This window comes from Lepidothrix coronata, unplaced genomic scaffold (assembly GCF_001604755.1).
Source record: "Lepidothrix coronata isolate B3197 unplaced genomic scaffold, Lepidothrix_coronata-1.0 Scaffold271, whole genome shotgun sequence".
Lineage (NCBI taxonomy): Eukaryota > Metazoa > Chordata > Aves > Passeriformes > Pipridae > Lepidothrix > Lepidothrix coronata.
This window is the reverse complement of record NW_016690451.1, coordinates 446879-469444: the sequence shown is the minus strand read 5'-3', so window position 1 is coordinate 469444 and position 22566 is coordinate 446879. Positions and strand designations below refer to the sequence as shown.

Here is a 22566-nt window from a genome sequence, read left to right as displayed (position 1 = left end):
TTGTATAAAAGACAAAACACTAATGACAGAAACTTGAAATGATGCATCTGATCCTTAAATTAAATCAGTATAAGCCTCTCCCCTTCTCAATATGTTCCAAGTCCACATATGTGAACATACAAAGAACTGAACTAGTTTCTGATGACTTCAGAAAGGTTTGATGGGGCAAAAAAGTAATAGATTAATACCATGTGGACATGTATCTCTCACTCTATCTTCACCCTTTTAGAAAACATGGGCCTTCCCACTGCTTCATTGCACTTCTAGGAAACAAGTGCCACTGTATTGGGGCAGCTGTCACGTAAAAGCCTAATGCTAAAGAACACATAAAATAAAGCGCAATAAGACAGGTTGCACACCAACAGAAAGCCAGATGTCCTACTCTGCCCTGGACCCTGCTGGGTTAACAGGGCATTAGCATGGACAACATACTTTTGGACTTAAAGCTTGCCACACTCTTCCTCGAGGGAAGCAAGAAACATGAACCACACTTACCTCCTCCATACATCTGACATAAGTAGGGAAATCTCCATACATTTCCCAGTCCCACGGCATAGGAAATGCACGCAAAAACAAACTGCAGGGGATTGTCCCATAGCGGCCGGGATTTCTCCATTGCCTGCTTGTAGGCAGAGGTTTCAGCAGAGCCTTCCTGCCTTCACTCCCTCAGGTACTCTGCCAACCCTGCCTCACACTCCACGCCAGTCCGGCTTGGAGGGGAGGGAGAGGCGGAGGAGCTATGCTTGCCAATTCCTATCAAGCTTTTTAATTACTAATCTTATTAACAGGCACATACTGAAGTAGGAATGCTGGTAAATAGATTATAGACACACACAGAACTATAAAATTGGTACTTTGGGTAAATAGCTGCTTGGGTTTTGACTGGCACTTCTGGGAAGGATGTGAGCCGGGGGATTTTTATCAACTCACATGCCAACTTGACACTGTGAGAAAATAACACTGGGGCTGCAGTCTGGTTTTGGAAATGGGACACTCCTTCTCCACAGGGCTCCCTTCCCTATGAGTGGCATTCATGTGCATGAGGTACCAGTTTGAATTCAACAGCACAGAGAAGGGATTCCCACACCATTAGGACTGGCTTTAGTGACTGTCAGAGCTGACTTCTAGGGCAAGGGATGCCAGGAATAAATGGGTCCTCAGACACCCCATCACTTGTGATCCAGTGCTCACCCCAACCAGTCCAGCACGCTTCCCAGTTCCAAAGGTTGCCTCGAAACAGTCCCTATCAGCCACAAAGGTCCCCAACACGCTGCACACTTGAGTACAACACTCAAGTTTGACCCTCCAGCGCTACTACCCTCCCTCTACATATTCTGCATGTATGTGACAGTGTGAAATAGCCCAGTCTCTTTTCACTTACCTTCATGCTCAAACCCCACTGCTGCAGATGAACTTTTCTGAAGAGTTGCTGTTTTAAAATACTTTCAAGTAGCAGGGAACAAATATATACAAAGGTCACTGGGAAAAGGTGTCTGTGGCCCACTGTGGAGGTAGAAGGGTCTATGAGGCCTTTGGGTCATCTGAAGGCACAGTGGGGTGCCAGGTCTGAACATGCACCCTGTTGTATTTGGGCCCCTGCCAAGGTACTCATTGAGCTCAATCAATTCAGACAGGTCTCCTAGTGAAGGAGGCTGCCAGCAGCATCTCTAGCAATAAAAAGGGGCTGAACAACTCCAAGGACTCAGTTTCCTTCCTCCGTTTAAATGTGTTTTTTCCATAGCACCTTTCAGGACCATTTTATGAGTAAGACTCACTCAACTGCTGGCAGTCTCGTTCCTCCGGCACCAGCAATTTGCTCCCTGCCAGCGCTGTGTGTGCTGCTCCAGCACCCCATCAGGCACCGGACGAGCCAAGTGCCAGCTGTAAGTACAGGTGAGAACCCCCACCATGGGGCCTTTGGACATGAGCCCAAAGCACAGAGTGTGTAGTGCAGTGCTGTCGAGCCCAGCAGAACCACTCTGGTAGACGTGCTAACCTGCAGTAGCAAAGTCACAAATTGGGACATCGCTTTTCTGACTGCTAGAAGAGGTGACTGCAAGAGATTTACGCACCTCCTGTAAGTGAATTCATTCTTTGTGGTGTGTCTTAGTGGTGCTACAAATGAAGGTTGTCACTGGAAAACATCAGGGCTTGCCAGAACCTTCCAGACTACAGTTCTGAGGGTGCTCATGGCATTTCTGCAATACCCTTGCAGTTTTTGTCTTGCCCACAGAATTGCAACATGCCAGCTAGCCAGGGAAATATGTCTCATGGGTATACCCCTGAATTCTGCTGGAAAAAAAATCCAAGCTAATTTTAGATCCATAAGCTATTAAAACTGAAAGACACACACTGAGAAGCTACAGATACATTAGTTGTCTCAAATAATGAAAACTTTGCAAATTATTAAAAAGTTAAATGCCTGCCACTGCCAGTGGGATTTATTATAAATGATGCTTATAAATAGCTTACAGCATTAAATAATTTTCTGACAGGACAGCATTAAAAAATAGCACATCTCTAGCACTTGGGATGCTTCTGTGTGAATGGATTATTCCTATTGATAAGAATCATCAGGTTAAAGATTTACCTTGGCTCTGGACCTCCTTCCCATTACATTTCAAACTAGTTTACTAATGGACTGGAGGAGATCGTGCAGGCAGAGAGGTGTACTGTCCTCATCTCGGGTCAGGCCAGATCAGGAAGTTCAGACGGAAAGAGATGAATCCTTATGTCTCTCACAAATGTCAGTCTCATCAGCAGATCACAAACTCCTATGAGTTTTTTTTTAAAGGTGGTCATGCACATAGGCACACAGCAGAGTGCCTGTCATCTACTGGCTCCTTGAAGGATAGGCTTTAAACATATTTAAAGGTATTTACACAGTCAACACTAAGGAATTCTTGCTGTAGGATTTTCCTTACACACCTCAGATAATCAATATGCTATTTCTCATACTGTTCAAGATTTTATCTCCTTTGAAATTCCTTCATTTGGGTTGGGGAAGGACTTGGGCTTTATCTTCAGGGACAAAGACAAGCCTCTAACAGACATACGGAAGAACTTTTAAACATTTCACTGCTCATGTTAAAGGAGTATTAGAAACATTTTTGCCCCCCAGTACCTAACAAATTTGAAATGTAGGGTTTGAGGGAGTGGTTGAGGAGAAGGGCAGGGGTTCATCTCCACAGGGACTGATGGGACTGCCCATGAGAACTCCTCTATGTAAACCTAGTCAGAAGCTAATAAACAAACCAGAGGATTCCATTTCTCACTGAAGTAAAACTGCAAGTACTTAGGCAAAGGTGCAAACTAAAAATCCTGGGCTTGTATCTCTTGATGCCAAATGATACTGGTACAGAAAGCAGCCAAGTGCCTCTCCAGCTACCTAAAATGCAGACAAAAAGGGAGTCTGAGGTCCTAGCAACAGGTTGGGGATAGTGCTTTGAGGGTGTGAGAGAAGCTTAACAGTTCTATTTCTGAAAGAGAGGGAAACAAGGGAGGAAGGAATTCTACCAGGTAGCCTGGACCTTATTGTTCTACCTCCAACATGTAGCACTATACCATCTAGATTTAAAAATAAACCCTCTGGGCTTTCTTTGATGAGCCACACATGTGGAAGGGAGAAAAAGTGTCGGCAGCTGTGGTGTTTAAGATCTGCCTTTCCTGGAGGCACTCGCCTCCAAATGGAAATATGGTGTCTGCTAGCATATCAGATGATTATCAAACACAAGCGATGGAAGAGTCTCTAGAGCCTCTGCAAATGTTTACTGATACTGTCAAGGGAAGCAGATACACAGCCAGGCGAGTAGCAGCTTTCACATATGGTTTTTCTGTTGGGATTCGCTGTTCACAGTTGCTACTCTAAGCCTCATGTTTCCTTACTCTAGAGAAAGAAAGAATCCATCTGGATTTCCAGATCTTTGAGGACTCACAGGCCATGATAACTGTTGGGCAATTGCTCTATGTGTAATTGGAGATTACACATACTCCTCTAAGCAGTTATCAGGATTGAATTATTCCTTCCAGTTAATCACTACTACTTGTTGCTTAGTAGATGATGCCCTTAAGGTCTGTACCCTGAAGTCATATCCAACCTCTTCGTCACCCTTAAAACTGTTTCACATTACGTCAGCCTCCCAAGAAAAGCATTCCTGGGAAGGGTCTCTCTTTCTAATTTCTTTGCTTTTGTTTAGCACCACAGCTCTACTCATCTTCCGACTATGTGATCTTTTAGGGTACTCAGTGCAGTTCCGATTCAGAGAATTGCATCTAATTCACCCAGACCTCAGAACTGGCCTATGTAAAACAAGAGTCACAAAGTAGCACCTCACTAAATAAAAAAGGTAGTTGACCTATTCAGTCAGTTCTTCTGCTTGCCTCCTGCCAGTTCCCACTGTCTCTGTCAAAGCTTGCCTGCAGTCTGGGGAGGTCTCCAGGCAGATCCCTTGTCCACCAGCAGCTGTCAGTCGTGAGCTGCTCTGCCAGAGTCCTGCACCAACCACGCAGCATCACCATGGCTTACCACGGACACCCCAAGACATTAACAGGTTCCTAAAAATAATAATTAAAAAATAATTAACGACCAAAATTCTCCAGATATTAAGACTCCTGAAACTAAGAATGACATGTATCTACCCACCTTTATTTGGAGAAGAGTTGACTCTAAATAGGCTGCCTAATGTTACAGGATATATCCAAAAGGAGGGCACATCTAGATGCTTTCAGAGAGTCTGCAGGCAGCCAGAGCAGGGCAAGAATCCTGTGCCAATGCTTTCAAAGGGACATTGTCAAAATCAACAGTCACATGGTAACTCCCTAGGCACCTTCTCTGCTCAAAGTCAGTTACAATAATAATTTCAATAACAATTTTTACCTGCTCACATAAAAACTTAGCTTCAAATTAAATTGGTTTTAACATGTTTTAGAAGGCACATCCTCCTAGAACAGATCAAAATTTTTAAGCTTGATCCATTCAGCTACCTGACACTGCAAGATGATTCACATTTGCTTCCTGAAGCAGTAAGAGTCACTTCAGTGTGGTCTGCCAGCATTTGCTATCACACAGAAGCCAAGAGCTGACCTTGATAATGGCAGAAAAGGGAAATCAAATCAAGGAATCTTAGGAACCTTTTGGCTGGATTGAAATCTAAATGCCTAGCAGATGACTGGGTTTCCCAAAGGTAAGGTATATGAGAAATGTCCAAACAGCAGCTGTCCTTAATATTAGCTTATCAAATAAAGAGGTGCACTTGCAGACTAAGTGTCAATATATACTAGCATTCACCTTAGCACATTTTAAAAAATGGCTATTATCCACAAGAGAAAAACAGACTAATGAGTACTTTAAAAACAGTTAAGGATCATGAGGTAATATACACTCTCATGAAGAGCATGCAGCAATGCTGGCTCATTTATGAACGACCAGCAGCTGAGTTGAAGTCACTGTCAGTGCATAGGGTTGTTTGTTGGCTGTCAGATTCAACACTAGCGAAGCTGAGCTGCCTGAATTTCGTCCCCATAAAAAAATATTCTTCAGTCTGCAAGCAAAAATAAAATAAAATAAAATAAAAAACACACCCAAAAAAAGAAAACCACAGCTTTGAAAGATATTTGATTCCTGCAGACCAGCCAGTTATAGAGAAATTTTCTTTTTAAACATTCCCTTCAGGCATAACTAGGGACTTAACAAGTGAAGTGGAAGAAATGGATGATGTCTATTTGAACAGTACAGGGAACAAAGGCTGGTAAAAGCAGTATTAGAATTTACACCTCAGGGAAGGAAGTGAAGTTTTAGAAATATCAGACACTGCCAGGAGAGATTCATATGTCATCTCCATCTTCAAAATATTGTACTTATCTCCACAAAAAGAGAACTGTTACTGTACAATGCTCTAGGTCTTCTTTGACAGGAATATCATCTGTCAAAGATCATGTATTTTCCATCAAGAGCTCCACAAAAGCCCTTTAATTAGCCATTCTGCAACACAAACCAATGTGAGCATCACAGTGATCTCACACTCCCTAAAGTGGCAATCTGCAAGGCAGGAAATCGAAGTCGGTGTTTCAATTTTGCACTGCACAGCTCTCTACAAGATTTGCCTTGTTTGAGGAGATAACAATGTCTGTAACAATGCTTTTCTACAGGCAACTTATTTCACTGAGACCTAGCCATATACTGGAGTCGACAGTCTACCTTCTTTTTGAGATTGTTTCTAAGCAGATAATGAATGCCTATCACAGAATCAATATTCTAGCTAAATCATCAGTCAAAGATCTATCAGAAAAGAAGCGCAGTAGAAGAATCTCTGTTTTTCTTCATCTTTTACCTGCTCTTTTAGAAATAGTAAGTGATCTCATTAAAATGAGTGTTATTACAAAGAAAAAACCCACAATATTCACCCAGAAAAGTAGTCCTGTTGCTCTGAGCAAACACAAGCCAGAAAGTTCTTTGGTACATCCCTATTAAGAACTTAACCTTTTAGATGACTGTACAAGGGGCAAAATAATACCTTTCATTAACTTAATTGCTACTGCATGAAGAGTAGGTCACCCCATAATGCCCTACTATTGTGCTACAGCAATAATATCATGCTACAGACACAGGACATTATCCCAAAGCAATCTTGCTTAACCGGTGGGGGGAAAAAAAGGACAAGAGAACTTATATAAAACATGAGAACTTAAACTTGGAGGAAACAAGAGAACTTAGACTGCAAGTGTATGGCAGATTTGAACGGGGCATCATTGCTTGAACAATTTTAACAGCCTTGCTTGTCTGAGAAAGAATGAAGAAAAACAATCCATTTCAGTTCAAGCAGCTCCTGAGACAAGTACTGTTAAATGCCAGTTTCTGTAACACAACCACCCCGGCCACTTCCCAGCCCTGCCACTGCTACACTGTTTTACAGCTGTTTGATGTGGTGTATCTTTGAGCACCATTCTGCAATTTACATGTTCTAATTTTTAGCAAGATTCTTTGCTGATCTGCCACCCATTCCTACAGATATTAAAAAAATGGCTATACAAAACATTCCTATTAAAAAACCCAGCTCCTTAAAGATTAAATGTTTGAAAACAGAATAGTTTTATTTGGAGTAAAATACAACATACACATGAACAGGGACAGATGAACAAGTAGAATGCACTAACAATAGGCTGACAAATAAATGCAAGGAAAAGAATTACAAGTAGAAGACTTGAGAGAAGTAAGCTGTTTTCTGATGAGGTTACATCAAGAAAGGAGATGAAAATATCTAAAATAACTTATTCCTCAAAAAAGTTTCTCCATTAACTTTCCTATGAGTTTTCAGATTATCATCTCAATGCTAAGAATACTGGCAAAATCAGAATCTGTCTTTTGATATTCAAATTTGTTTCAAATCAATTCAAGTTAAAAAGCATAACTTCAATTAGTGGCTTTATTTGAAAGCTTCAGCTATAAAGCATATTTACCTCACTAGCTCCTGAACATCCTCCAGAAAAATGCTACTGACCACATTTTGCTGAGGCATGACATGTCCAGNTTTTTTTTTCTTCCTGCTTTTTACTTTCACTGATGTAATTTTTACATATAATGCTACTTCATAAGTACACTAACTACACAAAAGTAACAACTGGAATTTCCACTTCAGAGACATGAAAATCCCTAATGCTCTTTTTTTTCCCTTTTTTTCTTTTCTTAACAAAAATAAACTCCTTTCTTTGTAGGGAATGTTCTCAGTTCTTCAGTAAGATCCTGTTAGCTGTTTCTCAAGAAATGTTGATGGCTAAGAATTAAAAACATGACTGCAGAAACTAATACCTATAAATTGTAGGTTTACAAGGAAGTAAGGTAGGAGTTTCAGCGTGTTATTAGTATTAATAAAGAGTTATTTTCATCATTAGAAGCAAAAAATATACCATTTAAAACAAAGATTATTGAAATATAATACCAGTCTACATTTTCTTTCCATGGCAGCTTTCGATACATCAGATGTTTTTTGGTATTTCAGTCCTCTGATTCATATCTGAGGATTAAAAAAGATAAATAGAAAAATAATTAAAACAGAGCAGAAAATACCCTAGAGTCATTTTGCCTCTAAAGAAAAAATGAAACCCAAGTAACAAATTGCACTCAATAGTGACACATTTCTGTCAAGAATCACTGTATGACTTAGGGCACAGAGAAATGCATATACTTTTTAGACTATTTTCTCCTTTAAAAAGTGGCCAGTTTACCAAATATTAGAAAGAAGGAATGACCTACCCACAAATCCAAACAACTGCCAAAGCATCTGGAATATGTGCCATCTGTAGCTCTCTGTGTAGTGCCCAAGGGCTTATCCACCACACACATAAATGTCCTGTAACCTCTCCATACTAAATTCTCTCATTAATTCCTACATGGTAGCTGCTCTTGCATAGGTCAGTCCTATTCACTTAACATCCACTGAAAGGACTGGCTTGTCAAAAATTAGGGAATAGACTACTAAAAATTCTTTTTAAGGGAAAATTTATAGACTGTTTACAAGACAAAATGGGAACAGAACATGGATGCAGAACAAGGATCCTGTTTGGACAGACAGGATAGATCACTTACTTGGAAAGCCTTCTACGCAGATCCTTTATCTGTTCATTCTTCTTTGTGAGAATCTCCTTCATGTTGCGATAGGCAGCTGTTTGCTGAAATTTCTTCTCCAGCTCCTACATAATAACAACATCAACATATTATGTACATATTATGAAGACCAAACTAAAATATTTAAAAAAAAAAAACTATTGCTTTTCCTCCTCAAGTTTCAGAATAGTAGTTTATTCAAATTTAGATTAAGTCAGCTGGTAAATTCAAATGAGATTACTGGGACAGACAGAGAAACACAAACTTTATTTTCTGATGAAATTAGGCTAAAAGTCTTCTCAAGGCTGGGAATACATTTTTCATTTCAAACTTTCTATGCAGACAAATGGGCACTATTTAAGTATTCATCTAGTTATAATCATGTAGTTAGTTGTGGGTTTGCTATTTTACTTATAACATGCTTTTCCACTGAAATAACAAAAATACACAGGCAACAGTGTGGCCTGGTAAACTCTGCATCCTGTAGTGTGTGCTTGTTAAATTACTAGTCAGTTAAAATTTGAGTAAGGTTCACATCTTTACACTACAAAAAAAATGCTAACCTTTTCAGCTGCAGATAGCTGATCCTGAACCTTAAGCAAGTCATGTTTTGTTGTCACCAAGTCCTCTTCCAAGAATTTTTGGTTTGCAGTAGTGTCATTCAAAGTCTTCTCAAACTGGGATTTCAAAGCTGCCACTTTATTCTCCAGTTCAGTGATATCCTGGTTTGCATTAGTCTTCAATGGAAGAAATATTTAAAATATGTCAAATGCAAGAGAAGAAATATTTTAAATTTCAAGTGCAAAATTCCACACAAAGTAGGTACATCTTAATTTTTAATAAATATGTTCATGTTATTCCTTTAAAGCCTAAATTAGTGTTTTAACTAAAAAAAATGTTACCGCAGTGGCTGATTTATAACTGTAAAAAATTTTTAATAAATGCATTTTAAAGATGTTTGGAATGTCGTCTGCCAAGTTGAGATTTCAAGTTTTTGTATTTTGCTTCTTTAGGAACTAGGTGCAGCCACAGGATAAAGCATATTATAAGAAGTTATTTACCATACAGAAATAGTAAATTAACATTTAAGATCTGAATGTCTACACTACAATGTATTTTTGAAGCATTTCAAAAGCCCTTAGTGTTGTACAGGTAGGAAAGGCTGGAAGTGTTAAGGCTCTTACTCTCAGTCAGGTATGAATATTGTACAATTCTTAGATGTCTTACACAGTTGCTTATGAAGCAACTTTCCTGTTTTGTTGTGAGAAGAAATAACTCAAACTCTTCTGGACTTCAGTTTCGGGTAACAAAACATTATAATCATGTAACTGTTCTATGGATTTTTATTAAAAAAGAAAAAACCAAATGCAAAACCTTCTCAGGTTTGAAAGCTCAATTTCAAACTCAGAAGTATAATGACTCAGGATGAGGCTGAACCAGCAGCACCTTAAAAAGAACAAAAAACTAAAACTAAGAAAGCTCTGTTCCTTCTTCTATGTGGAAGGTAAGATTTGAGAACAGGAACACACTTCATAATAGTACCTGTACAGAAGAAAAGTTTATTTTGAATTTTGAGACAGAATCCAAGTCTGCAATGCTGAAAAGCACTACATTTTGTGTGTTTCAGACCAGAATAGACAGTTGCCATTTTTCTAAATGAGGACATAAGTCAATTATGCAAAAATTCTAAATCCTCAAGTTAAATTGTTCCAATGGAGCAGTTACTCCCAAACTGTGACTCAAACTTCATGTGTGGGGCCATCTATTAACTATTAGTAAAAAAAAAAAATCAATCTGCTGAGTTGGTCCTTAAGAACTGTTGTGGTTTGGCAGCCATTTATTTGTCCAAAGAGTTTAAAAACTTCTGCTTATTGAGCAACTGGGTTTATATGATCTTAATGACATCCATCCTAAAAAATATGGAGTGAAATCACAAAAAATTCTACATTTTCTCCAACAACTAATACTGATAATACTGTAATTGCTTAAATCATGTAGAACATTTCAGCACTATATCCACTAGCTAGTTGCAACAACATATATATGCCTGTAAATAGAAAATGTAAAAGCTGGAGAAGAAAGTGAGAGATTACAGAGAGCAAATTAGGACATGAAAGCTGAAGATAGTCAGCAGCCCTGACACTGAGGCCAATTCATTTTTAACAAGAAAAGCAGGATGAGATTTGGTTCCAATCTTTTAAAACTACAAACAGTATTATCCAGGATTTAATACACCCCTTTAATATTTTAAACCTTTAATAATTTAAGGCTTAACAAAACAAAGAAAGAAATTATTTGTCATGATTGATAAATCAAGTTCCCTATTAAATAATATTATTGAATACAGATTTTGAAAGTTATTAAGTAAATTTATAACATATTGAGAGAGCCAAGTACATACCATAAACCAGTTAGAAAGCAAAATAAAAAGAAATCAGGATTAAAATATGAAACTTAAAAGAGAAATGTTTTATGATACTGAACCTCACTTCAAATCTGTAAATACTGGAGGAGTTTTAAAGTTAATTTCTCAAAATAATAGGATTAAAGTGTAATAATTTTCTTTCAAGTCTGAACAGAATGTTTGAAATTTAAGAAACAATCACACATGAACAAACTTTAGAAAACTCTAATTATTGACAAAATAAAGGTACAAACTTGAAAAAATACTAAGGTGACCTGAACAGACTTATCTGTGTCAAAGTGACTTCAGGCTTCTTACATTTTATTTCTACAGCAGCAACTCGCGGGGTTTGAATCATTTATAAAAAAGATTAAGAATCTCAAGTAGTAAAAATAAACAATGAACCATTTTTAACAGTATGCTGATATGTGCAGAACCACATAAAATCATATAAGCAGCAAGTTTGCTTGTCCATGTCAACATTAGGTGTGACAAACGCTCGAAAAAATTAGTGTTTTACTGCTGCTGTAAAACCAGGTTAGACATCATTCTTTCATCAGTAAACATCAAGAAACAGACATAAATTTGTGTCTGTTAATACAAATATCAACCCTGAGAATATGAATTCTGGAATACTACTTCCTGACAGTACCTGGAATAACACTTTCTAACAATAATTTATCATGGTCTATGTGACACAAATACATGTCATAACATCAACCAATGTTATGGATTATCTGCTGACTGAAAGATCAACAGGAACAGACAATGTAGGCAGGAACACAACAAAACTAACTTGAACTTTTGCATTTGCCAGAAAAGAAACACACACCATACAGAACAACATTTTGGATGTATTGGCAACAGTTGTGTTAAACAGAGGGAGATATCTTAATTGTATTTACCTTCTGATCTCCTTGGATCATCTGTAAATCCCTCAGTGACTTCTCTAGCTTGGACTTCTCATCTAGGGCAGCTGTAGCCTGCAACACATTGAAAATTCAAAACCTCAGAAACATAAGAATAATAACCATGGGATTCTTATTCAGATATTTTTAAATATGCAAACAGCATTAAGTATCCAAGCTTACAGGGAATTTACCTGTGTTTCTATAGTCTTGAGTCTGGTCTTCAATTTTTCATTTTCTTCTTGGAGACGAGCAACTGTCTTTGGGTTAATGAACAAGAAAAAGTCTGTGAACACTCTTGTGCTATTTCAAATTTTCCAAATGTTTCAGGGAAGAAAATACACTTCCATAACTTAGGAAAGCAAAGAAGATCTTATAAATGCTTATAAAAATGGCCTCCATAAGAAATCAGTAATTCATTGATTTATTGTGTTTTCTGCCTCAGTCAGCAAGCAATTTAAGTCTTCAATTCTATTGTAATGTATAGGACCATTCACTCAAATCTGGTACATGCTTTACTGAATTGAGATTATTGAGCTCAGCGTCTTCTTAGTATCAAGATACGTGATTAAACATTGTATGTTCAGAGATCTAAATTTCATTGCTGCTCATCATTTGTATTTTCAATCGACAAAAACTTTATTCATAGTTCCTGTTCAAAGGAGACAAATAGCAGGTTACTGAATATCATGTTCTCTGTCACAGGAAATAACCATGTTTTATCAGTGTAAATTTACCATTTGAATTATTTGGGGAAAAAAGAGAAAAAGACATCAGATGTAAATATTCAACAAAAACTGTTATGAAACAGATTTTGAAATTATTTTTGATAGAGAACTACATTGATCTACAAGTAAAATAGAAGTCTGAATTCTTGAATGCTTTAATTATCGTAATGAGTAAAACCAATTTGATTCAGACGCTGTATTTGACACATCACTTTGGCAGTGCAGGCCAGAAGACAGAAAACACAGCTCCTTGCTAATTATCTTGACTGCCCATAACCTAAAAGTGTACTGTAAGAAGTGTGGCATTTTAGAAAAGTTCAGTTGAACTGAGTGAGTTCAACCCATTCATAACATTAACTACTAGAAACTGTTTCCTAATTCTGAAAATGTTTAGAAGTGAGAAATCAGACATTTTTAAAGTCAGTAAATTCCAAATTCTCTAATTGCCTGTTTCTTCAGGATGAATTTAGCCAACTTACAAAAAAAAAAAAAAAAGAATGGATGCAATAAGATTGTCTGCAAGGGATACAGAAAATGTTCAATAACCTAATCATTTCAGCCAGCTACATATTTTAATTTACTTCCTTGCTGAAAAGCCAGCTAGCTGCATGGAACTAATTTACTAATTTACTAATTCCATTAAATGAAAAAATAAACAATTTCAAAGCCCAAAATGTCTTTGCAAAGGAAGGCTCAATATTGCAATATATGTTAGAGACCATAACCACACATTACATGTCAGATGTTTTACAACATTTATTAATTCACTAGCATTTTCCTTTACATTCTGGGATATATTACCATGATGTCTATATAGTGACAGACCATTACAGAAATATGGTCATTGACCACAACTGCACGAACAGACAAGTTCTTACCTTGTTTAGCAGCTCTGTCCCACCTTCATTTAATGGAGCCAGTTTTGGTTTAACGGGATCTGCAGTGGGCTAAAGAAATAATAAAGGTGAAAAAATTAAATTATACAGATCTCTGGGAGGGAGAAAGGTACTCCTATAGTCTGTAAAATAATTACTGACAGTCAATTCAGCTTTCTTTTGTAAAGTAAATGAATGACCTTTCATTTTAAGTTCATTTTTTACTGGTTTCTTGGCTCCTAAGTTATGTACTTCACTTTGAGCTGAAGTTAAACAAAAGTACTGCACAGAGACATAGAAGGATTCCAAACTTGATTTTACAGAAGACTAACAATGCTGCAGCAATCAAAAGACAAAGGAATATGGAAAACAGAAAAAATATTTAAGTGACTATAATAGTAAAAAATATTTACAACGATACAAATTTTCTCCTTTTAAGTATCAAAAATAATATATATTAACTAAATACACCTTTACACTACAAACCAAACAAGATGCAGCCATAATCATGCAAGATAAGCTAAAGTGATATCTGTACTGTGCAATGTTTTCAGCTATGACACCAAAACGGGACACGCAAATGTCCCAATCTTACCCCAGCTGCCAGGGGAAGGGAACCCAGGAGCAGATGCTTTAACACACCCCTGGTCTGGCTGACCCTGAGGTGAGGTATATGAGGCATGTCCTGGATGTGCAGAACCTGCACTCTGGAAACAGCCAAGGCAATTCAGAGTGAGCCTTGGTGCCAAACTGCAAATGTGACTTTTTGGAGACTTTCAAAGACTGTTTTGAGAAAAAGGGTGGTGTTTTGGTTTTGCTTTTCTCTCTTAAGCACCGAGTCAGTACTAGGCATTTTAAACATCTGTCGCAACTCCACATGACATTTGATTTTATTAAAATAAAACTCTACCTTTTTGTTTGAAGATGTAAATTCTGACTTTTCAAACTCAGCAACTTGTTCCAATAATTCTCTTGAAAAGAAAAATAAAGAGGTATTCATTTACTGCAGAAAAATAAAGGAAGGCATTCATTTACTGAGAGCTATGCTATGGAACACATTTTACCATGCTGATGCTATGCTTTTTATTGCAGGTAATATTCTTTTTAGAAGTACAGAATGAAGTCCTAAGCAAATACCACAAACACAACAGATCATGTTATTCAATGGTATGATATATGCATTAGAACTGTAAAATTCTTGATTCATCCTTGATTAAAATCTAATCAAACCAGAAAAAAGTCTTTTTATTCAAATCCCATCACCTGCCCTTACCTGCCCTTAATTCAGCTAAGAATATTACCATTAAAAACATCTTGCTGACAAGTTTGAAATTATTTTTGTGTCTTGCTACTTTACAGATGGAAGCCTTGAAACTCTCACTGATACGACAGTAAAAGAATAGATTCCAATGGTTAGGAAAAGAATGCAAATAGTCAACACTTTGAAGCTTTCTTATTATTGAAAGGCACTCTGTACAGTCCAATAGATGTTACCGATTCTCCAAGTCAGAGACGTCTGTCTGTAACTTAAGGTACCATTTCTCAGCCTGTGAAAAGAGCTGCCGCAGAAGTAAAACGTTGGTGTAAGTTGTATTTATGAGCTCCGACTCCACTTCACTGTGTACAACACTCTGCAGTCCATCCAGCATGTCTATCACCTCATCAACTGTGAAGGTCTCTTCAACAAGTCTAAACAGAGTAGTTAACATGAGTCACATATAATAAAGGTAACAATTTTCCATATTTAGGAGATCTCACTACACAGGTACCACTCACATAATGTAAGATCCTTCTAAAAACATCCACTGCCAGTAGTTATTAGCTGACCACAGGACTACTAACTGGTTATTATGCTTGAATTTTCTCTTTAAATCATCACAATCACAAACACTAATTCAGCTAGCCTTGCATTAAATTTAGACATCAGAAGCAAGATATAAAGCAATGTCATGTTGTCAATATCTGTGTTAATTCCTAAGAACGTGAACAACTTAGTTCTAAAAGCACTTGACTTGTAACTTTTGGAAAACTATTGGTTCTTCCCCAGTAAGAACATACAAATTGAAATGGAGAAATGTTGCCCCATAAAGTGTTCAAATGCACCACTGCTGCTAGCATATTTGGTTTATTCTTGCTCAGAACCACCCCACACAGTACCTGCTGTCCTTAAGGTCCTGAAAACAAGAATCCACTGTTTTGAGACACAGGCCACGCTTGAAGCGAGCGAAGCGCATGTAGCTGATCACTTCGTTCTGGTGGTGCTCATTAAGGCCCAGCTCTGCCTGCAGGTGAGGATAAAAGCACAAACATACACTAAGCAAAAAGGAGCATAAGTTTTGCTCTGACTAGTATTGCCCTCTGACTAGTTTCTGTGATTGCTTTCACAGGGTTATCATGTTTACTAGCATGTTAAAAAACAACTATATTTTCATATGTGTAATCCCCATACACCTCACATAAGTGCTCTCCCTTTAAAACCACCAGTGCTTGGAAGTAAGAGCTCAAGTGACTAGTAGCCTCAAAAAAGTCACAGAAAATCTAAAACAAAAGCAATCAGAGTATCAGAATCAGAAGGACCATGGAGGAAGCTCTTGGATAAATTCGTCTTTGTACTACATGTACATATGTATAATGTAGCTGAATGATGTATCTTTCATAGATGTACTACCAAAAAAAACCCAAAACAAAACCACAGGAAAGTATGCTATGTTTCTTTGTTAGTTTATTTGTAGAAACTTTTCATATAATTACAGAATCATAGAATGGTTTCTGTTGGGAAGGGACCTTAAGATCATCTAGTTCCAAATCCCCCTGCCATGGGCAGGGACACCTTCCGCTAGACCAGGTTGCTCAGAGCCCCATCCAGCCTGGCCTTGAACACTCTCAGGGATGGGGCACCCACAACTTCTCTGGGCAACCTGTTCCAGTGCCTCACCACCCTCACAGAAAAGAAATTCTTCCACGTATCTAATCTAAACCTACTCTCAGTTTGAAGCAACTCCACTACAGTTCCTGATGAAGATACCCTCTCCAGCTTCCTTGTAGGCCCCCTTCAGATACTGGAAGGTTGCTGTGAGGTTTCCATACAACATTCTCTTCTCCAGGCTGAACAGCCCCAACTTTCTCAGCCTGTCTTTGTAGGGGATGTGTTCAAGTCTTCTTGTCAACTTTGTGGCCCTCCGCACAACTTGCTACAACAGTTCCATGTCCTGCTTATGTTGGGGGCACCAGAACTATACACAGTGCTCGGGGTGGGGTCTCACGACAGCAGAATAGAAAGGGGAATGACTTCCCTTTATCTGCTGGTTGTGCTCCTTTTTATACAGAAGGAGATCTTAATCTTAAGTGATAATCTGAATTTGTTTCTCAACAGCCTGTTGCCCAGAAACAAATACCCCCAGGGCAAATTAAGAAGGAAGCAACTTCAGCTGTGGCTGACTAGCCCTTCTACACGTGCCTCTATTTCCAAGGAAGGACTGTCGGTATGGCCAATTACACTGGAATAACCATTGCTCATGCAGGTAGCACAAGTCACAAGGAGGTACAACGGGGCACGAATGGGAGTTTATCCCCTCATTCCCTGGAGAGCTGATGCAACCAAAGGTGAGTCCACTTCACTTACTTCGGTGTACTTGGTCAGTATGGCTGGTGCTGGGGAGGGACAGAAATGTAGCAAGTCACACAAAACAGTTAACCTGATCACCCTGTCCTCAGTAATCCACCTGTGCAGGTGAGCTCCAGTGACAACGCAGTACTGGGATACCTGGATGGACAGTCAGTAATCTGAGCACAGATCTAGACTGCCCGGGATTTAAAGGCAGCCGAGGAAGCAGCAACAGCAGTAAATAAAACCAGCTCTCACAGTGTGGCTGCCAGCCCGATGTCGCCCACAAAGTCCTACACCTTGGAATTGAGGGATCATATGGAAAGCTAAGTTAATGTTCTCTTTGCTGTTGCTGCGGGTTTTTTTAGGTGAAGAGCTTTTATTTATTACAGACAGAAAGGAGTAAACGAGTAAACAGACACATAAGCACAGGCCACTCGTGATCTCCAAGTCAGCCACGCCGATACGCGGTTAAGCCAATGGGGCACCTCATCCCGCAAAAAAACCCGAGCCCCAGGAGTCTCCGCAGGGATGTCACGGATGCCCGGGAGGGCACGTGGCGGCCGCAGCCCCCTGGAGCGGCTCCCGCATGAGGACGGGCCGCCCCCACGCCCGCAGGTATACCTGGATAAGCAGGGAATGCCGGGGGCGGCGGCAGCCCCGTCCCGTACTCACCATGGCGGCGGCTCCGCCGGCGCTCGGACGGTTCAGGCCCAGGCGTTGCCATGGAGACCGAAAGCCTCGCGAGCGCCTTCGGCGCGCCCCGATTGGCGGTGGCGCGCCCACGTGACCCGCGCGGCGATTCCCGGCAAATAAAGGAGCTGGGGTGTTTTCCTTGGCGTTTGGATTTGGGATGTGCTCGGGTCGTGACGGGCAATATTCCACGTTTATTTACACCACCTAAGATTTTTTTTTTTTCCCCAAAGGCTTCTTTGCTAAACACGGATTTTTGCAAAGTATTAGCATGGAATTAATCCCGCTTAAGTCGGCAGGAGAGCCCAGAACAGTTTGGGTTTTAAGGGACCTTAAAGATCATCCAGTCCCAAGCGCCCCTGGGCAGGGACACCTCTCACTAGCCCCGGTTACTCTGAGCCCCATCCAACCTAGCACCGAACATTCCCACAGATGGTGTCAGCAAAGATTCGCAAAAAATAAAATTCTCTAACACTGACTTTAAACTCCTGACTCCTCTGGTTTTAAGTTCTTTAATGCCACAACCATGGTGTCAACTATTTTTTTTACACGTTTTCTAATCAACAGCCCTATTTGGTTTGCTTGCACGTGGAGCCATGGAGTGGACTGGCAGGTATCCAGTACAGGTTACTGGAGCCCAGGGCTCACAGCAAACAAGGGAACACACTAAACAGACAGTCTTGGCACACCTCAAGGGACTTCCTATCAAGTTTGCTCTGTACATAAGGAAAAACATTAGGGCTTTTTGGTTTGGTTTAGGGGGATTTATTTGTGGGCTTTTTGTTTCTCTTCATCTGCTACCTCATATCTCACCTGCTTAGAGCAACAAAATCCAAACTACTGCATCATTTATTTTATTAATTTATTTTCATGTTCTTCCACTTCCGTCTTTTCTAGTGCTTGCCTTGCTTTATTGCACTCAGAGACAGAATAGAAAACTCCATTCAGCAACATGGGCTAGCACAAAATAGCCCTCATTCACTCACAGATGAGTTGCAGGTAAATGACTGACAGATCGAGAAGCAGCAAGCTGGAAAAAGGCAGTTTGGAACATACACAGGCAGGAGCGCTGCTGTACCTGGGCAGCTGTTTCCATCCACGCACTTTCTGGAGCAGAGTGGCCCCAGGGGAAAACTGCCCTTCTTCCACAATTTAAGAGGAAAAAATGGGATCCATTTTCACACCGTTAGAATGGAATTGGCATTACCCAACATTATATTTGTCTTACTGACTACAGCCTTCAGTGCATTTTCATCAACTAATGGCCCTAAAAGCAGCAGTGACTATTTTAGGATTAACAGAAGATTTTGAGTAGGCAGCTGTATTAGTGGCAAATCTAACCTGATTTCTATTTACTTCAGATACAATCAGGAGCAACTGACACGACTTCCATCAAAATCGAGCAGCCTGGATCAGCTCTTGAGATAGATAGGCCTGACTCCTTCCAAATCTGTCCTCAGTAAACACCACAAGTCACAGGTGCAGCCTACATTCAACACAGGAGACTCAGGACATGTTTGCAGGAGGCCCTAGACCATGTGACTCCCGAGGGAAGGGCATCCAGGTCTGGCCTCAGAATTGAAAAGGACATCCCTGTGGCAATCAAGGGACTGTAGAAAGACAGACCATATGCACAAAAGGTTGTTCCCGAGTGTAGGCAGCATTACAGCTGTTGAAGGTGGACTGAAAGACACAGCAGGAGCTGTGCTATGCCTTGTTAGCTTGCACCTCTTTGTCCCATGTTCCATCACACAGTATGTGCTGGCAGCAGCACTTCTTCAGGTTCCTCAGCAAGCTGTGCAGAAAAAGGAGTAATAGAGTATTTGTGTGGGAAGATGAGTCAAGATCCAAGACCAATGTTTTGGTCATCCAAATTTAAGCCTTTTCAAAGTTGCAGGAGAAGATACATTGCATTTGTGCCTGCAAACCTCCCTAACAATCTAACCTCCACTTTTTTGCCTGCACGGTTGAGAGTTCTATCAATCCCATGAGAATGACAGCATCATCCCCACTGAATCAAATGCATTACTTCCTTGGGGAAGCCTGTTTGGATCCCCGCCTACGTCATGGTGACCTAATGCAACTAAATGCACAACTCAAATAACATTTGGTCTTGTTGACTTAAAAAAAAAAAGAAAGATTATTTTACTTTCTAGGGGAATTACAGCATCCACAAGGCTTTCAAAGAGCACTAAAACTGCATTCCAAATGGAACAAAGCAGGATGAGAGAGAAGTTCCACAAAACCTGAGATGCAAGAAGAGACCCATCTTCTAACTAATAACCTTGAAACAGTTGATCATATCCCAACTGGTGAGAAGTTCACAAAAAAATGAATTTCAGCCTGCGAACAGCGTGAATAACTCAAAGAACCACTTGTCCACATGCTGCAAGAGCGGGGAGAAAAGTCAGTCACTCAAGTGTCCTTGCAGACTGTACTGCTGCTAGTACATGGCAAGTTTCTGAGGCACCAGGCTGGAATGCTGCAGGAACACGCTCCCTTCACTGAGAACACCTCCGTGTCACTGGTGTGCGGTTCATTTCTGCATGATGGCTGAGCATATTTCACGTAACCGAAAATTTTTGTCTTTGTAAAATGTTTTCCCATTTTTAATGTTGTGGGAGGTTCATTAAATTTATGTCCAATCAATTGTTTTGTAGTCTTTTCTCTTTTGTATTTCTTTTACAGGAGTTTCCAACCATAATCCCAACCACTGTTATGAACCTTACTGCACAGAAATCGGTTTTTCTAAAATTTGGGATAAGAGCTTAAAAAAAAAATCTACTGCAAACACCAAGTGAGATTACCATCTAGAATAAATTATTTTTCAAACCTCAAATCCATGCCAGGGTTTAATTTACGCTTTTCTTCAACAGAAATCCAAGGACATGCTTGTCTCCACAAATTCACAGTTCTGTTCTTTAGAAAGCCGGGCTATACCTAACAAATCAGAGCTATCAGCTACCATGGGCACTGCTTATGTCTGGTGGTACTTCCAGACATAAACTATCATACTGCCAAGGAAAGGCTTATCCATCTCTACAAATATCATTGCACATAAGCCAAGTTGAGAACTTTGCATTACTGGTATGCATTGAAGAATGACTAACAAATTAGGATTACTACTGTAATGACACCACAGCTGGTGCTTCTTAAGCAAAATATTACCCATAAGTAACAGAATACCTGTAGGGCTGAGTTTTCATTGCTATTTGTTAGCTATGCACAGAGAAAGAAAATTCCTTCAGGAAAATTCTGACTGAGACTTTTCCAAAAGCTTCTGTTTCATAGCAGCTCTCACTTTCCTTTCTTCCTCATAAATACACAAAATGTGAGCTGTGAAAACAACATAGATGATGTCAACTAGTTAGTTTTCCTAGACCAGACTGATGTTGTCAGTTTAACATTTTTATTGCTTTAGCAGGAAAGAGAATTTCAAGTAAAAAAAAAATTCTAGTAATCTACTCAGAGAAGCCATTATCCAGTAGTATCACTGAGATGCCTCTGTAATGCATAATCCATATCAGTAACAGTGATGTCACACTGCACTTTCCTGAATGAATTGAGAATGAATCATAAACACTCCTATGTATCTTTTTGGGGATATCTCATTACTGCAGGAGATAATGGCATACAATATTGCATACATTTTTCTTTTTTTGAAATTATACTAAACAGTCAGTTACAGGCTAAAACTAGTAAGAAATCATTCCCTTGCTAGGATTGTTCCTCATAGCTTCTTCTGTGTTCCCTGCAGTATAGTTTTTCTGTAACAGCACTTCTGTTGGAGCTGTGAAACAATATGTAATTACATGCTTTATTGTTACAATTCAAGCCTCTGGGTACCATGTTAGTGATGAGATTTTCTTTAAGCGCTATTCTTTTATAGTTCTTTCAAAAAGATTATCTTCCTCCAATTTCCACAGAGAATCTTAATTATTAAGAATAGAGCCTCTGCCAAATGCTGTTGATTCAAGAAGACAGAATTGAATCATAACAAAGATTAAAGAGGGAGCATGGTCCCTCATGTGCCGTAACATACAGATTTTTAAATTTTTTTTCTCTTACGCTAAATTTGCCTGTGCTCTTGGACAATTCTTTGAACTGTCTTCTTTCTAGGGTCTCCTAACACGTTTAGAGAATCATAGAATCGTAAATGTTGTAAGAGACCTTTGAGATCATCCAGTCCAACCATCCACCCAGCATCACCACTGTAACCCCTAAACCACTAAACCACATCACCCAGAGCCTGATCCAGACACCTCATAAACACCTCCAGGGAGGGTGACTCCACCACCTCCTTGGGCAACAGGTTCCAATGCCTGACCACCCTAACAGTGAAAATTCTTTTTCTAACATTTAATTTGAATCTCGCCTGTCTTGGTTTAAGGCCATTTCCTCTTTGTCCTCTCACTGCAGGAACAGCAGAAGAGACCGGCCCCCACCTCACCACAACCTCCTCTCAGATAGTTGTAGAGAGCGATGAGGTCCCCCCCAACCCTCCTTTTCTCAGAGGATTAGCAGCAAAACAGTGCTAAGAGAAGAAGCCTTGATTTTTTCTCATTTTTAACCTTCAGCAACCAACCTGACTAAACTGTACTGAAACAACCCCAGACTCCGCTTTAGGCTGCCATTAACCTGCACGGCCTACAGGTTGGCCTCGCCGATCTCGAAGGTCCTTTCCGACCTAACTAATTCAGTGACTCCGTGACCCCGCGCTGGCGGGGCGGTGAGGGACGGGCGGAGGGCGGTGCC

At 39.7% G+C, this 22566-nt stretch overlaps 2 protein-coding genes across 7 annotated transcripts in view; both read right to left on the bottom strand.

The window, feature by feature from the left end:
• The window catches only part of SLC6A20 (solute carrier family 6 member 20), a 20403-nt gene extending 12884 nt beyond the window's left edge, over window positions 1-7519 (bottom strand). Inside the window, exons 1-2 of one of the 4 annotated variants that reach the window (XM_017836133.1) lie at window positions 4643-7519; window positions 4417-4554 (exon numbers count right to left, since the gene is read on the bottom strand). Coding sequence is in view for 2 of the 4 variants with exons in the window: in XM_017836136.1 (XP_017691625.1) it covers window positions 496-616 (121 nt within the window). In the remaining 2 variants the exon portion in view is untranslated. Of the gene's footprint in view, window positions 1-495; window positions 657-2072; window positions 2353-4416 lie in introns of those variants that run through there. The other 3 variants (XM_017836134.1, XM_017836132.1, XM_017836136.1) reach the window with 3 other exon arrangements.
• Window positions 7520-7526: 7 nt separating this feature from the next.
• Window positions 7527-22559, bottom strand: LZTFL1 (leucine zipper transcription factor like 1). 3 transcript variants are annotated; one of them, XM_017836127.1, is made up of 11 exons: window positions 22397-22559; window positions 20998-21147; window positions 15672-15796; window positions 15009-15203; window positions 14425-14485; window positions 13518-13586; window positions 12106-12171; window positions 11909-11986; window positions 9163-9336; window positions 8582-8685; window positions 7527-8009 (listed from the first exon to the last, which is right to left on the bottom strand). In XM_017836127.1, the coding sequence occupies exons 3-11, from the start codon at window positions 15746-15748 to the stop codon at window positions 7991-7993; spliced, it is 843 nt and encodes a 280-aa protein (XP_017691616.1). In that variant the 5' UTR covers window positions 15749-15796; window positions 20998-21147; window positions 22397-22559; the 3' UTR covers window positions 7527-7990. The 3 variants fall into 3 exon arrangements, with proteins under 3 accessions (XP_017691616.1, XP_017691615.1, XP_017691617.1); XM_017836126.1 differs by lacking the exons at window positions 20998-21147; window positions 22397-22559 and adding an exon at window positions 17794-17889; XM_017836128.1 differs by lacking the exons at window positions 20998-21147; window positions 22397-22559 and adding an exon at window positions 17743-17789.
• Between the last annotated feature and the right edge of the window lie 7 nt (window positions 22560-22566).